Source organism: Parasteatoda tepidariorum, chromosome 10 (assembly GCF_982258835.1).
Source record: "Parasteatoda tepidariorum strain Cologne lab strain chromosome 10, Ptep-v5.0, whole genome shotgun sequence".
NCBI classification, from domain to species: Eukaryota; Metazoa; Arthropoda; class Arachnida; order Araneae; family Theridiidae; genus Parasteatoda; species Parasteatoda tepidariorum.
The window spans coordinates 93,349,466-93,368,311 of record NC_141764.1 but is presented as its reverse complement, the minus strand read 5'-3'; the positions used below and the strand labels follow the sequence as shown (position 1 = coordinate 93,368,311).

Sequence of the window (18,846 nt, the reverse complement as noted above, 5' to 3'; positions counted from 1 at the left end):
AATTCAAACAATAAAAAAATATAAGCACGTGACAAAATTCAGTTAAACACACTGAATATAGTTAAACATACTGAAATATTCGAAAATATTTAGGGAGGCGAAATAGATTTAATGTATACATTACAACTTTGAGTTATGTGAATTGTTAAAGAATTCTCTTTCTACGTGAATCTTTCCACCAGAAATTGATGAATTGTGAAGGATGAAAAATTTGAATGGTGGCATTGGACATTTTAATGAAAATTCTGAAGAAAAAAAATATTCTGTTTTCCAGAGTATCTTTCTACAGTGATATACTTTTATCATTAAACGATTAAAAAAAACATTAGCAAAAAATGAGCAGTTGTTCATTTAAGTCGCCACTTTTTTATCTATATTTATGTATTCAAAAGCAAAAATTGACATGTTGAATGCCATGGGGATCACCGGTGACCGGCACTAAGTTTGTTCGTAACGCCACGGGAGTCCCCGGTGACCTCAGTGAATTAAATGTGTCACGAATGATTACAAAAATAAACTGTTTTGTTGCAAATAATATTTCATCATAATATGCAACGGATGCTAGAAAATCATTTTGGTAAGACTGGCAAGCTATGTAAAATTAGCTTGGCATTAAACGTGTTAATGGGAAAGTGGCACTAATTCATTTAGGAGAAACATAAAAAATTGGCACCAATGAGGCTTAATTACGCCAATTATGCTTAATTAATTAAGGTAATATAAGCATATTGAAACAAAAGAAATAAACAATTTACTGGAAAATAAAAGTAATGGTGTAAAGGTATTTATTTAACAACAGTAAGAAATCTTCATACTATCATTGACGACAATGATGCTTAAATAATGTTGGTAATGTGTATTAATTGAAATAAAAAAAAGTCATTTCTGAACGCAAAAGCAAAAATAAGTAGAAAAGATACTTATTCGCGTTTTGGGTAACCGTAAAAAAATCTATTATTATATTACCATATTATTATTGACACTAATGCTCAATTAATATTGATAATGTGTATTAATTGAAATAAAATAAAATAATGTGCTAAGCCAAGCTCATGGAAGAAAGATTAATGGGAAATTTGTTTAAGAAAACCGTAAAAAATCCCCATTTACAGATGACGCTTAATTCATATGTATCACTGACGGTAATATGTACTACTGGTATTATGGTAATTGGCGAATTGCTTTTGATAAGAATTCTACAACTGGTTTTCCGCAGTTTCAGAAAATATTTTTTTCAGTGGTATTAATATCCTGTGTATTAATATTTTAAAGAATTAGAATTAAAATAATTTTTTTACCACCACTACTTATAAATATTTTAACAGTAAATTAAAAGTCAGATAGAGAAATGCTCCAAAATCCTTATGATGTTCGAATTTATATTTTGTTCAAAAAATTTGGCTTTAGTTGGCTGCCACTGACAAATAGTATGTATAAACTCAAATATTGAAGGGTTATATAATAAATACCAAATATACTTATATAAGTATAAAATATTATATTGATATATTTGGTGATTTTTAAAACTGCACCAAGCAGTTTTAATGCCTATACTTTGGAATTGAGTGTTTAATTTAAGGGTAATTTTAACTATCCTGAATCGACCGTGAGCAATAGCAGCATGCCAAGAGATGTTAAATACATTTTATCTTTCTTTAATGTTATGAATTACGAACAACGCGATTTGCTTACTTCAATAACATAAAGTCACCGAAGATAACAACATATAACATTAAATTAAAAAATTGAAATTATTTTAGCTATATTAATTGAAAGACTTAATGGAAGAAACAGGTTAGTGACATCTTCAGAACAAAACAAAAAAAAGTTGCATCTGAACTATTTTATTACCAATTTATTAGAAAGTAGGACAAATATTTCTTAGTCTTTATTTATTTACCACGACCTAATTAGAAATAAAAATCATGCAAGCATACTGAAAACAGATGTAATTAGTTATGTTAAAATTTAAGTGAAGGCAAAAACAGTTCTGTTACATTAAACATGCCCGTATTTACTCACCCTCTTTTTTTTTTAATCTCATTAATTCTGATTCATTAATTCCTCTAAAATATCACTTATCTGGTTCTTCCAAGTTCTTTAATTGTGTCGGTATATGATTTTCAGTTTGATTTCATGATTTCGTAGTGTTTCTCAATACTGATTTATTAATATTTTTTAAAAATATTCCTGGGCGAGAAACGAGCGGGTATTCATCTAGTTAATCATTAAATTAATAGCATTTGATAATATGACTATGATGTAAATATATTTACAGAAAAACTTAAATATAGTTAAAAAGTATATTGATATGTTGAGACTATAATGTTGGATTTTTCGTTAATTGCACTTATTTTCTTTATAACACCTAAATTTTGATACTTTGAGGAAAAGGAAAACAGAAAAAAAAAGAAAGTTTCAACAGATACATATTTTAAGCTCAATCATTTCACTTGTGAGAATATTGAAAAGTCACATACGGATTTAAAAATGAATGAAGGAATAAAAAATTTTCTCTCTGACAATGATAACTAACGAAAAGAATGTAAATATTTCTTACACACATGAATCCCCTTTTTTAAAAAATTCTAATTTTTTTTTAAATTGGAAATTCACAACACCTTTAAATTATTACAAAAATTTCAGCAACTGCAGAAGATTGCTGAAAGTTTATAAAAAGAATACAGAAAAAAGTTAATGAAAGGGGGGAAAGAAAATTTTAGTGAAAATAATTTCCAAGCTGAAGTAGGTGGTGAAATCTGTCCTATTAATGGTCATAAAGTGATGTGCTATATCAATCTAAATCTCCTTCTTGTTTGCAAATGGAATAATATACTAAACGGTAAATTTAGTGTACGATTCCATTTGCAAACGAACAAATGGAATCGTGTACTAAATTTGAATGGTTTTCAAAATTCGACACCAAATAAAAGACGAAAGGAACAACAAAGAAAACTGTTTAATGAAAAATTAGAAAGAATTATTTTTATTGATTTGCAGATTTTAACCAACTCTATTCCATTCGCAAACGAGCAAATGGAATCGCACACTATATTTGAATGGTTTTCAAAATTTGGCACCAAATAAGAGATGAAAGGAACAACAATTAAAACAGTTTAATGGAAAATTAGGAGGAATCCTTTTTATTGATTTGCAGATTTTCACCAGTCCCGATCTGGGGGGGGGGGGGGGTAAAATTATATTTCGGAGCAAATGTTGAACGGCTCTGAGTAATGCTAAAATAGGAAGACAGAAAGAAAGGAAAAAAAAGGTAGTGGAAAAAGAAGAAAGACAGAGGAAAATTTGTTTCCAGGACCCTAAGCTACAGCCTAATTCGGCCTTGTTAAGGTTTGGTGGGTGTGATAATAATTCTCTGATTATGTTTAATTTGGATTGTTTGTCAATATGATACTGCCCATTAATTTAAGATAACTTCATTTCATTTCGCAAAAGTGTCGTTAATTGTTTTGGTAAACTAATTACATCAAATAAAATAACCACCATCTCAATTTATTTATTTAACACAAGTAGCAAGATTTTACGCAATTCGTTGTAGAACCAAATGAATTTATTTCATTGCAATTTTAAAAAGAAAGACCATGAAAAAAAAGAGATTTATGTTTAAAAACTGGGTGGAAAGTGCCTTAAACTTCTTATATTAATTTTAGAATCTTTGTAATTGTATTATTCTTAGAATTTTGATTATATTAAATCACGAAACTGATATAAATGTCTTAAATTCTCGAGTTTCATTGATGCTAGTAGCAATATTTTACATAACTCGTTTTATACCAAATTAATTCCTTTAATTAATTCCAAATTAATTTCTTCTCATTTCCTTTTTATAAAAGGAAATCTTGTGATGAAAGAATTTGGGGGCATTTATGTTTCATAACTAATTCGAAAGTTGCTTTATACAATTATATCCATTTTAGAGTTTTTAAAATTAGATTAATCTTAAAATCTTGGTCAATTCAATTATCAAGACTAATAAAAAAATTTTATTTTTCCAATCTCAACGCTTTTATTTTTTTGGTTTAGAAAAAAAAAATAATAAATAGAATTTTTCTGTGCTAAAGTGAAATTTTGAAGTAATATGAGAATGATATTTTCCTTTAAATGTAATAATACTTTATATGTATTTTTGAATAAAAAATGTTTTGTAAATAAATGACAGAAAAATAACTATTTTTATTTACGTTTCTTTCATCAAAAAAAACTTAATCGATTTTTTCTATAGTTTAACGCCATCTGGTGATACATTTTGGCGAGAATTTTTTTTTTTTTTAAATATTATCAGACAGAGATACAACGTTGTGCAATCGAGATTCGCTGTTGACCTTGAATGTCTAATCTTTTTTCGTACAGGTTATGAAACGATAAAAGTGCATCATATATGAGGATGAAAAGATATTCCCACTCAGTGGAGCTTCATAGTTGAATCAAAAGAGTTGAAAATGGAAATCACGGACGCTTTGTTTACTCCGTTAGGATACACGTTACTATTAGCTGTAGCGGTGCTTTATTTTCTTTGGTAAGTTATCATGATTATTATTCTTTTAAATAATCATGGATGTGAAATCAGTGTTATTTGATTCTTTCATTTTCTTTCTTCAATAGCAACGTTAACATTTAATCATAAGCGTCTTCTTCTTAGGACAATTTAAAAAAAAACATCATAAAGCTTACAGGAATAATTTTCGATTCAAGTTTTTCATAAATTATTTTGTATTCATCTCTGTTCAAATTCTTTGAAATGCATGCCTGCCAGCTTCTACTCTTTTCGCAGTGGTAAAGAAATAACAATTATAAAGCAACGACCCGGGATCTTAAGAATTAAAAGCGAAGAAAATCATTTAAACTGATGTAGATTCGTAAATTATTATTTTTCAAATTTTTAGTTTATTGTGCTTAAATATTTTATAATTTAGAGGGATTTTTATAAATATAAACTAATCCTTCAAATATACTAGGGAACAATTTAAAAAAAAATCCAAGCTTTTTAATAGCTAAAATTAATGTTTAAATTGAAAATTAAGCAATGCATTTTAAATACTCCTTTCATGTAAAAAGAGCAAATCTGAAACATTTCTGAATGAAAAATTAGAGTTATAATACTTTTAAAGTAAGCTTCTGAATCCGGTGCATTTGGGCTTAACAATTGTAGGATAATTTAATGCCGTAAAATATGCGCAAACCACGGCAATTTAGTTTTAATCACAAGTTGACTGATGTATGATCATATATGGCAACGTTACTTTTAAAAAGTAACGAGTAAAAGTACAAGTATTTTTAAAAAAAGTAACGAGTAAAAAGTTCTTATTTTAAAAAGTAACGAGTAAAAAGTACAAGTAAAAGTACAAGTACTAAACAAAAAAAGTAACGATTTAAAAGTACATTTCTAGGAAATCGAAAATTCAAAGTAACCTAAAATTTTATTGAATAATATTCCTATGTTCTTTAATGTTTTTGCAAAATTGTTGTTATTTATTTAATTATTTTTAATTTTGTAAGTTATGGACATTAATTTATTTTTAAATTCGGAAGAATATTATAATATAATTTTAGAATATAATCGTATAATATAATTTTAAAATCAAATATAATTTTAATATCAAACTTTTTATGGATTTGCACGAAAAAGAAATTTTATCTAAAATTTGAAAACTGGTTCAAAGAAAAGAAATAAACTGATTAAATGTTTACGTGTAAGCAAGTCCCTCTAACTTTAAAATATCGTTGGCGCGACTTATAGTACACAATTATAATTAATAAACCTCAATATAGTTGATTAATGAGAAACGAATATCAAAATTTACGGAAACGACAGCTCTTTCTTCTTTCCCTAGTTTATATTAACTTCAAGAGAGTATTTTTTTTATTTAAATAAAAATTTATATTTGCTAATTCAAAATAAATATTTGTTAACTTATTTAAATGAAAAAAAAGATGAAAGTGGTAGAAATCATATTATTACGGAATAAAATCTAATTCGAATGTTAAAAAGCTCCTGCAATAGTGAACATTTGAAATACCCAGGAGCCGAACCAGAAATCAAAATTATCTGTTTACATATAAAAAGGAACTTAGATTTATGTTAATATTAGAACTATAAAAATTTTTTTTAATTTTGTTTTTATTTTCGGAAGCTTTATTTTATAAATAAATTACCTTGTTCGACAAATTTGATAAACATTACAACTTATGTTAGAAAATAAATTTAAAAAAAATACATTCATATACAGGAAACCCCTATAAATCCAATATAAATTTTAATATAAATATAAATTTTTTTAATTTTAAAATATTTCATAATGGTAATTTTTGGATTTGTAATAACGATATGCAAATTATGAACAAATGTTTTATTTTAAAATTTTATAAAATAAATAACTAATAACTAATAATCCACGATGTGCAATACTAAATCCAAAAATTATAAACAAATGTTTCATTTTAAAATTTTATGAAATGAATAACTAATACGTTTACGTAATAGTATATATGTTACGTTTAATATAATTCAAAAAAAATATTTTGTTGCAAAATAAAAAAAATTATAATATTTTAAATTTTTTTTAATGCATACTACATCTCCATTAAATAAAGCATTGTTTTTATAATTTAATACTTTAACGTTAAAAAATTTAAAACTTGTGCCAAAATTTTTTGTAATAGTAATATGAAATTAGCTATTTAAATTATTTAAAAAAGCATCCAATGCGCGCACATTGTTAACAAAATTTTTAATTAACATATTTAAATGAATGAAAAATGTTTCAAATAAATATAAAATGTTATTTTATAAATAGAAAATAATTAGATATTAAAATTTATATGAAATATAAAATTTTTATGAATAATTAGATATTAAAATTTTTTATAAAGTTTACTGAGTTTTAGAAAAAAGTAACGATTTCATTCGACATTTCCGTTACAAATACTTGTACTTTTTCCCTAAAAAAGTAACGAAAGTACAAGTAAAAGTACTAAATTTAAAAAGTAACGAAGTACAAGTAAAAGTAAGTACTTTTTACTTGTACCGGCGGTACAAGTAACGAAAGTAAAAGTACTGCCATATATGTGTATGATTGACGTTTAAAATGTTTCATTTTCAGGAGAAATACCAAAGTTCCCACTTATTGGAAAGATAAAGGAGTTGCTTACGTGAAACCGCTACCTTTATTTGGGTCCCTTCTAGAAGGTATTAAAAAGGTATGAAATGTTTAGTTTATGCTTTTTTCTTTAAAATAAAAATGGGTTCAAAAAATTTTAAAAATTAAAAAAGTTCAAAAAATTTTCAAACTTTAATCAAAAGATCTTTAGCTTTTGAAGCAAGAAAATATTTCTGTTCTAAATATGCGAAAGAAAAAAGTAATTTTTGAATTACAACATAATGGCTTTTTGGAATTTTTCTTACTTTACTATTTCCTTTCATATTAATTTTAGTTGTTGATTTTTATGTTATTTGTCACGTGTACGACTTTTCTCAAGGATTCTTTAAATAGTTTCAAAATTCAAACATTTTTGAAATTAAAGGTGAAAATAATTTAGGTAATAGTTAAAACATTCAATTACAAAGATTTTACCTCAGCTTTACAAATGCAATTTGATTTCATTTTCGGAATTAAAGACGAAGATTTATCTTCGAAGATTTTATCTTAAAAACAATGTTAGCTTCACAACGCTATCATTTTCGAAATCAAAGACGAAGATAGTTTATCTTTGAAACAATATTAACCACACAATACAATCATCTTTAGAATTAAAGACAATTATAATTTAGATAAATAGTTTCAGTTTCTTCCTTTGAAACGATATTAGCTCCCAAATGCAATCATTTTCACAATTAAAGACGAAGATAAGTTAGGTAAAATCAAAAACAATCAATTACGAAGATTTTTAATTAAGAAACAACATTTACCTCGTAATTATTGCAAGAGAACATTTTATTTCCTAGGTATGACAAAGAAATAATGAAATTATTCTAAGTTACAGTTTCGATAACTATAAAAATAATAAGCAAACGTGATAAGTAAATTTGAATAGCTTATCTCATTTAATAAATAATCCCAAGAAATTGAAGCGGTAAGATATAACTTGATAAAAAACTGCGTTTGCTTCAAAAATATACAACAGTCGATATGTTTTAAGCAGGGTTGGCAAGGTTTAGGACAGAAGGGATTAATCCACAAAAAAGGGATTAATCCTCAATAGGGTTAAACCCTGGTTTAAACCGTCCTGGCCAAATCCCCTTTGTCCAAAACTGTCTTAAACTGTCCAAAACCCGTTTACTCAAATTATGTCACAATTTTATCTGAACAATATTTAAGAGGTAAAATAAACATAGAACTAATAACATATTGATAAAACATACCAGAGAATATTTTTTTTTAAAAGTATAATGTTTTATTAATATTGTTTGACTCTTCAATTTAAACAAAGGAAGATTAATCAGTAATCAAGTTCAATTGGTCCTCTCATTCAATACATAGTACATAACTGAAGCTTGGCCTTGCCATACTCAGGTTTAAAACAGGTTTATTTATCTATAGTACTATTCAAGAATACTTTTATTTCATTCATGTTCAATTATTTTAGCATAGTGGTGATACATCACCAGTGTCAGTAACTGAAACTGATGTTATGCCCTTCAAAACTGTTAATTTATTTTTCTGTTATTTTGTATTTTCAATTTAAACTAATATATTTATATTTAAAAACATTTTTTTTTAAAATAGATGCTTTTTTTATTATTCTGTGATGCAGAAATTATAAAATTTTTTTAAAAGAATATTGTGAAAAATAAAAGGTTAATTTTTGACCAAATTTAGTATTTTTTTAGGAAAAATTATTATTTTTTAATATTGCCATATTTATCCTTATGCAAAAATATTATTTATCAGTATTAAAAGCATATTTATATTTAAAGGATTAGGTATTCACTTTTGTTGTTCAATGAATTGTGGAGCTTCAAAAATTATAAACCTTTTCCTCTTATATTATATTATTTTCTTTCAATAAGTAATAGTAAATTGTATAAAAAATATCAAATCTTTATTGAAACCTGTAATTATTATGTGTACAATGGTTACACCTATAGAATTTTTACCTTTTACCAAAGTTCAAGGTTTTGGACACTTTAAGACAGTTTAGGACAGTTTTACCCAGTTTAAGACAGTAAAACCCACGTGTCCTGTCCAAAACCAGTTTAGAACGTCCGACACCCCAACTCTGGTTTTAAGTGCTCCCAAAATAGACACTGACCTTCAAGATTTGCTAGACAAGAATGAGAAGAAGCAAAATTGATTTGAAATATAAAACGTTGACAACGAAAGACGGAAAAATAAAGGAGAGAAAAAAAAACTTCAAAGACCATAGTAGGCGAGAGAGAAAAAAGATGAAAAACAGTACAAGAAAAACCACAGTGACCGAGAGGGGCATATTAGGGTAAAATGCATTTCTACGCGCTATGGAGAGGTGATGAGGAACTAATGTCGTTAACAAGGGAAACAGCATTCACATGAATAAAACAAGAATCCAAGGCAGTAATATAGGCTGATGTGACTGGGGTGGAAAAAAGGCTGGTATTGCTGAAATATCGACTGTTATTTCCAATTTGTATATTTTTGAAGTGAATGAAATTTTTAATCAAGTAATAACTTGAAGCATCTTTCATTTTTATTTCTAAACAACTTATTATGGTCCACATAAAGCAGAATTCAAATATTTTATTGCAAAAAGAGTTGGAATCGCAACTATATTTAACTTAGGAATATAAGACATGTAAAAAAGAATAATTTTTAGCAGCGGTAATATTTAGTTTGTTTCGAAGCCTCGTTTTAAGTTATAAGAGCCTAATTACGTTATGAAGGAGTATTTTTTAAGAAAAACTGTACGATGAAATGAATACGGCGGATACATGAATAAGATGAACTCTTGAATAAGATATATGAATGAATAAATAATAATTATTATATTATTCGTGCATTCTATTCCATTAATTAAGATATTAACGTCAGAGTTGGATCCGTAAGCTTGCAACTGGAATTGTCAAACTCTTTGTACTGTAAAAAAGTTATGAATCAAATTACGGTATAATGTATCGGTACTTAGGGAGCACCAGTCGTTAAATCCGTTTTTACCGTAAAATATTATACCGTAAAATTCCTTTATACCATACAATATTATACTGTAATTTTTCAGTAATATTTATTTAATTAGAGTGATTCAGTGGATTTACTGTAATTATTGCTGTAAAAAATTACGGTATATCAGATTTTCTATTCCGTAACGTGTTCTGGTGAAAATGGATTTCATGGTAAAAAGTACCGGCTCCCTGAGTGCCACTTATAATCAAAATAAAAAGAAGAAAAAAAAGAATTATAATTAATAAATAAATAACGTTTTCAGTCACTTTTTGGTGATTGGTTCTCGGAAGATAAGTTGATATATTGTAACATAGCACAAGATATGTTATATTTGCATAAGTTGATATATTGTACCAGCATATCACAAGATATGTTGGATTTATGCATATTTTTTTTAACTTGTAACTTGAAGTTTTAGTACTAATGAAAGTATTTAAGATTTATAGAGTCGTTAATCAGTCGTAAATGAAGATTTGAAGAACTGAACAGTTAAATACTTTTAAAGTCCCTTTTGAAAATATGTATTAATTTTTTTGTTTGTTTCTTATAATTATTTACAATATTTTTCAAACTTAAAACTTTCCCATCTTTCAGCCTATGCATGAATTAGAACTAGAAAGGTATAATACTCATGGCGCAATTTATGGGTGAGTAAAAATGTTTTTAATTTACTTTACATTGTATAATAATCTCAAAGAATTTCAACTATTTATCGCTGTTACCAGAATAATAAAACCTATCGTCGTGAAGACAAACGACTCTCAGTAATATTTTTCTTTATTCTTATCTTACAAACATATTTTTGCACTTACAAGTTTAATGCATGCAAAAATGTTATCCAATGCAAGATTAACGATTTACAATTGCATGCGTCATCTTATGCGATTTTAACACATAAAGATATAAGATGCAGATATCAGAAGATGCAGATATCAGAAGATGCACATGATCTAAATGAATAAATGCAAGTATACAATTCTTGTTGTTGAGAAAAATGCGTGTCCTTTGTTGAAAAGATTCATTAACTATATTATTTTAGAAAATTTTTTTATTATTATTATAGGGCGAGTTTTATGCTTAAAAATTTCCTATCTGAACGTTGAGTATGTTTGCAAACTTCCTAATGTAAACGAAACACTTTAGCTTGTACTTTTAATGGGTCTGCAACTGTTTGCCTAACCTTGGATGGAAAGGGATAATTTTAAATAAATTCTCTGATAAGAAAACATTTTAATACTTCGCATCTCAAGTTTCAGAGATGATGCTTTTCCTTGGTGCAAAAGTGAAAATTATTATAGTACGCATGCGATAAATTTTTAAGTCTTTACCTTTTTCATTCACCTTTTTTCTTATGAATAAAAGCTAAGTAATAAGACAATAAAACTACATGCAATGCTATACCAAATAGATATATTAATAAATAGATTTATTTAACTCAATCTGTTCAGAGCTGTAGGTTAAGCAACAATGTAAAAAATTCCTCATCAAATTTAGATATAAAGTACCGGCACTTTGGGTGTATCGTCCGCAAAATTCTTTTTATCGTAAAATCCATTTTATAATAAAATCCATTTGACCATAAAATCCATTTTTACGTGTAAAAATTACGGTGTGGAGAGTATTGTGGCGTAACTACCACTACGAATAGTAAGCATCAATTCACTGGTATATAAGACATGCTAACTTCATTCAATCACGAGGTACCTTTCGATAGTTGAAGGTTGGCCCCGTCGATAGCTCCGCCCCCATATTAGTGACCCGGACGTGATTTGAACATGCAGTAACGCCGCCCACTTCGATCTAGTAACTCCTTCTTCGATGGTTAGACCACATTAAATAGTTAACTTGCTACTTGTGACAGCGACATAATCCAATCCTCCTCACGCTGTTGCTACTCGGTCACGTCTCGATTAAACACAACGGCTGCCTGCATACACTCGACTGCTAATGGTAACACAGAAGCGATACGACTGTGAAGTTAATACACCTCTCACATTCAACACTAAAAAACCCAGTGACCTTAATTCAGCTCTCCTGGTCTTTCACAAATACAGCAACTAGTGGTATCGAATTCTATCCCTGATAAAATTCTGGTGGGGGAGTATTGTGGCGTAACTACCACTACGAATATTAAACATCACTTCACTGGTATATAAGACATGCCAACCTTCATGTATCAGAAGGTACCACGTGATTGAATCATGTTAGCATTTCTTACACACCAGTGAATTGATGTTTAATATTCGTAGTGGTAGTTACGCCATAACGGTATAATTTTTTACAGTATCAATTATAGTAAAATCACTGAACCACTTTAGTTAAATAAATATTACTGTAAAATTACGGTACAATATTTTGCTGTAAAAATGGATTTTGCGGATGATGCACCGAAAGTACCGGTATTTTATAATTTGATTCGGAATCATTTTTAGTGTAGTATCAAGTATAATAGGAAGAATTCCTTTACTTCAATTTTAAATTTTTTAATCTATTTTATGGCTTCTTTTTAAAACGAATATCAAAATCCGTCAAAAAAGGTAGATTTATTAAGAGAAAGTATGTTTTAGTGCCTGATTTCTTCACTAAAAATATCGTCAGGTCTTGTTAACTAGCATATTTATTGTTAAGTCCTCGACTGATTAAGTTTTCTTGCTTGAAAATCTGGAGTTAGAAGTTATTCAGGGTGATCGCTTTTCATTGTGCGTTGTACAAGTCTATTTACTTTTTATATTGTTTTAGTTTCTTACACTGAGAAAAAAAGAATGGTCGAAACTACTAGAATATGGAAAAATTTACTGGCTCTGTGAGAACACCAAAAAGCATGGTGATTTTTACTAAAGCGCTTTGGTAATGATTTAGGTAAAATTAACAATAAAATATTGTTTTATAGTGCGTGTTAAAATTTGGTAAATGTGGTAAAATTTGGTAATGTAATCTTACCTTAGACCTTGGTGTGAAAATCATTTATTCAGTTAAATTTATTTCTCTGCTTTGCATTTTTTACTAAATGCGCGGTAATAAAGTACCTCTATTACAACATTTCAAAATAAAGAACTATAATTTTGAAAACCAGAATTTCGGTTAATCGTTTCTCTATGAATGGAAAAATTACCAAATGTATGTTAACTGATTAAAAACTTCATTCGTTTGAGAAATATATAAATAGAAAATAATAGTCGACATGTTTCAACCCCGAAAAAACACGCGTCATTTTCAAGATTTGCAAGTCTTGAATGAGAAGAAACAGAAGAATGATTTGAAATATAAAACGAAAAGTTGCCTGTGGAAAATAAAGGTGAGAGACAAAGCTAAAATAACCACAATAGCCGAGAGGGAAAAACGATGAAAAACGGTACAAGAAAAGCCACAGTGGCTGAGAGAGACAAGTCAGGGTAAAATGCTTTTCCACGCGCTATGGAGAGGTGGTGAGGAACTAATGTCGGTGTAAGGAAATCAGCATCATTTGAATAAAACAAGATTCCAGGGCATCAAGATAGAGCTGATATGACTGGGGTGGACTGTTAATTCCTATTTATATATTTTTGAAGCGGATAAAGTTTAATATCTTACAGCTTCTGTTTCTAGGGAGTATTTATTTAATACCAAATGAATGGTTTAAGTACCCTTTATTCCGGTTTCACTAATCAGAAAAGTGTCTTTTTTCTTACCTGAAATGTCATTAGCATACAGTATGGTAATTTTGCTAGAATTTTTTCTCCGTGTATATTGTTGTATGATGATGTGATTTATTAACAATTTACAAGCTTTTTTTAAAAAATTCTTTTCATAGTCATTATGAAGGAGCAAGTACTTGCTTGTCCGTTGCTGACCCTAAGATTTTGAGAAAAATATTGGTTAAAGATTTCCAATTTTTCCCTGACAGAAGGGTAAGCTTTGAGATATTTTTATTCAGATTTGTATTGAATTGCTATGTGTGTTATTTTGATGATCCATTAAATTGCTATACATGCCTTAAGTATTACACTGGGAAACAGTTTTTTTCTTCATTCATGCGAATACTTGATATCGCTTAATTCGGGAGAGAAGATTTCAAGTCCTAAACTAGTTTTGATTCCAAAGCAACCAATTTTTTTAAAATTACATTTTTGGTCTATTATTTGTCGAAATTTACAAGCTTAAAAACGTTATATATATTTATAACAGGGTGAGACGTAAATGTTGCGACAAATTTTTAGGGAAGTTAAAGCACCTAATCAAGATTGAAATTGCATTGAAACCAATGCTCGAAATGTAGTCATGCGCGGCCGTATTATGACCTGCTCAGAAGACTGGAAGGAAACAGTTTATAATACGGAAGTGTCCCTTAGCAGCGCATGATGACATTTCTGGGCAAGGGTCTCTATGCATTTTTTATCCCGATGTTGTGCTTTAACTTCCCAAGAAATTTTCCGCAACATTTATGAGAGCTCCTTTATATATATATATATATATATATATATGGTTTTTAAACTTTCCAAAATAAAAATAGACTAAAAATGCTATTAAAGAACTGGATCTTGAAGAGAAACACCAATTTGAAATCAACGATACAAAAGTATCTAAACTTTCGTTGGAAAAAATCTCATGCAGCAGAAAACAAAAAAAATTGCTCTTTAGAGTTACTCTTATAGGATGATAAGGTATACGACTGTGTAAAAATCAGTAATTTTGACGAAATTTTTTTTTTTCTTTAATCATACTGATTTACTTCTTTTGGCCATTACATTTGTTTTCAGAAAGAAAATTGATCTAAGGATCACTTTGTGCTAACGCATTTTATAGAAAAAGTTTAATAAAGAATTCATTGAAACTTTGTGTGTAGATTTTGTGCAATGTTAGCTGTGGGTTGAACTAAAATTTAAGGTCTAAGTTGTGAATTTATTATATTTTATCATGCTTTAAGCAAAAATGTTCGAATATTTCTTTTAAAAAAACAATATTGAAAATACATTCAGTTTTGCTTCACTGTATATTTGAAATTTCCTATAGTCAAAAACACATGCGACCATATTGTTAATCTAAGCAAAAACTTATTTTGACATTTATGCATTACAATTTGTTATAGAGCTGTTGACGTGACATAAAATATTTGTAGTTCAATTCAATTCCAATATTCAAATTTGCTCTTATTTTTTTTTTTCTTCAAGTATTTCATAAATTTTTAAAGTATACATTTAGATTTATAATTTAAGAATATAAACTTACGAAACATTTTGCTCACCAAAATATAAATTAAAAAATTTAATTAAGGCTACTTTATAAAAAAATGTGTTGTAACCGGTCGGATACCTTAACTACCTTGGGTGCTGTTACCATATGTATTGTGCTATATACATGTAGTGATCGGCTCACCGCTAGAGGGCGAGTTAATCAGTAACCCAATTAAAGAATTAAGAGAACGGTAGATGAAGAGGCGCGTAAGCTGGTTTTTCCTCTATCAGAATATCTTTTTATATTTCTGTATTTTGGCAGCTGAGGGCCCTTAATATTTTCATAATTGTTTTGCTTATTGTTTTAAATATTAATAAATATATTTTTGTTGCTGTTACGCTTGGATATATTTCAAAAGCAATAATCCTCATGACAATGGCCCAGCAGGCGCCAGGATTCGAACTGAATCACGTTAGGAAAGAGGATTTGCAGTTTATGGCTACTGAATTAGGTATTGAGAACACCCAAAACATAAAACTTCATCAATTAAAAATAGCGATTGTTGAGAACGCTAACTATGAAGAAAACTTTGTTAGAGAAATGTTATATTCAATAATTGATAGACGAAAAGAAGAAAATGAAGAAATGAAACGAAAAGAAAATATGGAGTTAGAATTACGAAAAGCTACTTTAGAATCAGAAAAGGCGAAGCTCGATTTGGAATTCCAGTTAGAAGACGAGAAAATTATTTTTGAGAAAGCAAAACTTAAGAAAACTTTGGAATAAGAGCGTATTAATTTATAGAAAATTAAATTAGAGAGTACACTTAGGAACCCAAATAGTGCAATGATTTCCGAAAGCGTAAATATAAATTCAGTCGAGAATTTCATACATAGCGTTCGTACTTTAACTCTGCCGATTCCTAAGAGAACAGAAGGGTGGAATTTATTTTTTTCATCCCTAGAGAGAGCTTTTAATACATAAAAGGTACCAGAAGAATTAAAGGAAGAAATTTTGTTAAATTTAATGGGGGAGAAAGCTTCAAATATTTTAATTTACATTAAGGATGAGGATATAAGTGATAATCAAAAAATAGAAGACACTATTCTTAGAGAATTTGAACCACCACCGTTAGCATGTTTGATTAATTTTCGGAGAGCAAAACGTTTTCCGAATGAAACACATTTCCAATTCGCTTCACGTTTGGCAACCGGTTTTGAGCAATATTGTAAATTGCGAAATGTTTCTGTTTTTGAAACATTAAAAGAACTAATAGTTAGTGACAAATTATATCAGTCACTCGCTCAGCAAACCGCGACGCACGTAAACATAAAACGGGAAAGAAGTTGATTTAAGCCTTTGATTTTGGGTAAGGAGTGCCAATCATATTTTGCATCAAAAAATAAATCTTTTTATGAAGTGCATTCACCTAACGCTAGATTTATCACAAACGAATATCGCGAGACGAAAAGAAATATATTCCCCCTAAAAAACGAAGAGAAGAATTGAAATTAAAAGAGAATAAAAGATAGATAACTAAGTTTTCTTGTTATATTTGTGGTGAATACCACATGGCCCGAGAGTGCAATAAAATATACCTCAATAAAAAATCCTAAGTCAAAACAGACCCAGCTGTAGTGGCGAAAATCAACGCGCAATACTTAAAACCAGAACCCATGAGTCTTCACTCATTGAAAAGAGCGATAATAAACGTAGGCGAGCAGAGGATTGGTTGCGTAATTGATTCTGCTTGTCAATTATTTGTTATTAATGAGAATATTTTCAAAAACACAGAAGGATTTGAGTACGGCAATATAATTTTAACATCTGCTTTGGGAGAAAAAATTAAAGTTAAATTGATTAAAACCTCGATCTCCTTATGAAACGTTGATACGTCATCCCATGAAAGTAGTTCTGGCTTTGACCGACAAATTATGTGTGGATGCTCTTATTCCGCAATCTCTCTATGAGTCCTTATGCGAAATATCTTCGTATAATAATGAAAATAAAATAAGTAAAAGCGCGGAGACAGGGAATCCCTCTTTTTCAAAAGAGAAGGCTAAAATATTTTGCCAGATGGCCTCAGATGAAAATTATCTGAGAAGGGGGGAGGGATAGATTCCATTTCTTCGGAAGAATGTTTTATTGCCTCTGACGCGATAAAATTAAAGCAAGAACAAATCGAGTCTTCTTCTTCAGAAAATGTTCGGCAAGCTTTGAAATTAAATAAAAGAAATTTTATTTTAATTGAGAATTTAATTTATCATAAAGATAAAATTCTTAATGAGCCTGTTAGTCAATTAGTGTTACCGCTTAAAAGAATAGAAAATGTGATGAAACTCGCTCACGAGTCAGTTTTCGGAGGACATTTCGGTGTTAAGAAAACGAAAGAAAGAATAAAGTATAGTTTCTATTGGTCTAATATGGCAAGCTATATTTCGAATTTTCGTATTAACATGTGAGGATTGTCAATTGAGGAGAAAAGAAGAAATTAGTGATAGGGCTCCAATTTCACCTGTTCTTCGACCTGAACTTCCATTTGAAGTTGTGAACGTAGATTTGATAGGCCCAATTGAACCTCCATCTGGTCGTGGGCATAAGTATATATTGTGTTTATTGGATGGATCAAATGTCTCGTTGGTCCGAAGCGGTATCCCTTCGGTCACTTTCCGCAAAAGTGACTTGTGAGGTGCTTTTAAATATATTTTCGAGGACGGTGATTCATAATGTGATAGCTAGTGATCACGGTACTAATTTTGCGTCATCGCGAACGCAAGAGTTTATAAAAAGAATTGGATTGAGTCCTAGATTTTCTTGTCCGTGGTATCCTGCCAGCAACGGTTTGGTGAAACGCTGGAATAAAGTTTTAAAAGAGATGTTGCGTCACATCATTAGAGAAGATCCTCCAAATTGGGATCGACAGCTCCCATTTTTACTTTTTGCTTACCGTGAAGTCCCAAACACAACGACTGGTGTATCACCGTTCAAATTACTGTATGGCAGAGAAGTAAGAGGACCACATGCCATTCTTAAATCCTTTTGGGCAGGTGAAATTTTTCTACCTACAAAGGTCACCCAATCAGCCGTGGATTACTTGAAAGAAATGAAAATAAAATTAGAACTGGCAGCTGAAAATGCTTCATTAGTAGCAGCTGATAAGCAAAAATCACATAGTGACTATTTCAACAAAAGATCTTCAGTTAGAAAATTTGACATAAGTGATCAAGTTGTGCTATTAATTCCGGATTCCAATAACAAAATATCGCAAGATGGACTGGTCCAGTAGTGATAGTTCAGCAACATTATCCCCATTCATATAAAGTGAAACTATCTGATGGAAGTGTGAAACATGTGAATAAAATTCGGAAGTATCATTCTCGATCTCTGGCTGTGGGAGTTATTTTTTAAGAAGACAGTGACTTTGGATAGATTCATCCGTGTCCTGCTACGACAAATATAAAATTCAATGAATCTTTAAGATGTGTTGATATGACCTATTTAGATCAAAATAAAGGAGATGAACATGAACATCTGTTGATGGAAT

At 29.2% G+C, this 18,846-nt stretch overlaps 1 protein-coding gene across 1 annotated transcript in view; it reads left to right on the top strand.

Moving 5' to 3' along the window:
* Positions 1 to 4,288: 4,288 nt before the first annotated feature.
* The window catches only part of LOC107443558 (cytochrome P450 3A5), a 35,446-nt gene continuing 20,888 nt past the window's right edge, over positions 4,289 to 18,846 (top strand). The window contains exons 1-4 of the mRNA XM_016057478.5: positions 4,289 to 4,534; positions 7,119 to 7,215; positions 10,746 to 10,798; positions 13,942 to 14,038. Coding sequence (XP_015912964.2) covers positions 4,458 to 4,534; positions 7,119 to 7,215; positions 10,746 to 10,798; positions 13,942 to 14,038 — 324 coding nt within the window. The 5' untranslated portion in view covers positions 4,289 to 4,457. The remainder of the gene's footprint in view (positions 4,535 to 7,118; positions 7,216 to 10,745; positions 10,799 to 13,941; positions 14,039 to 18,846) is intronic.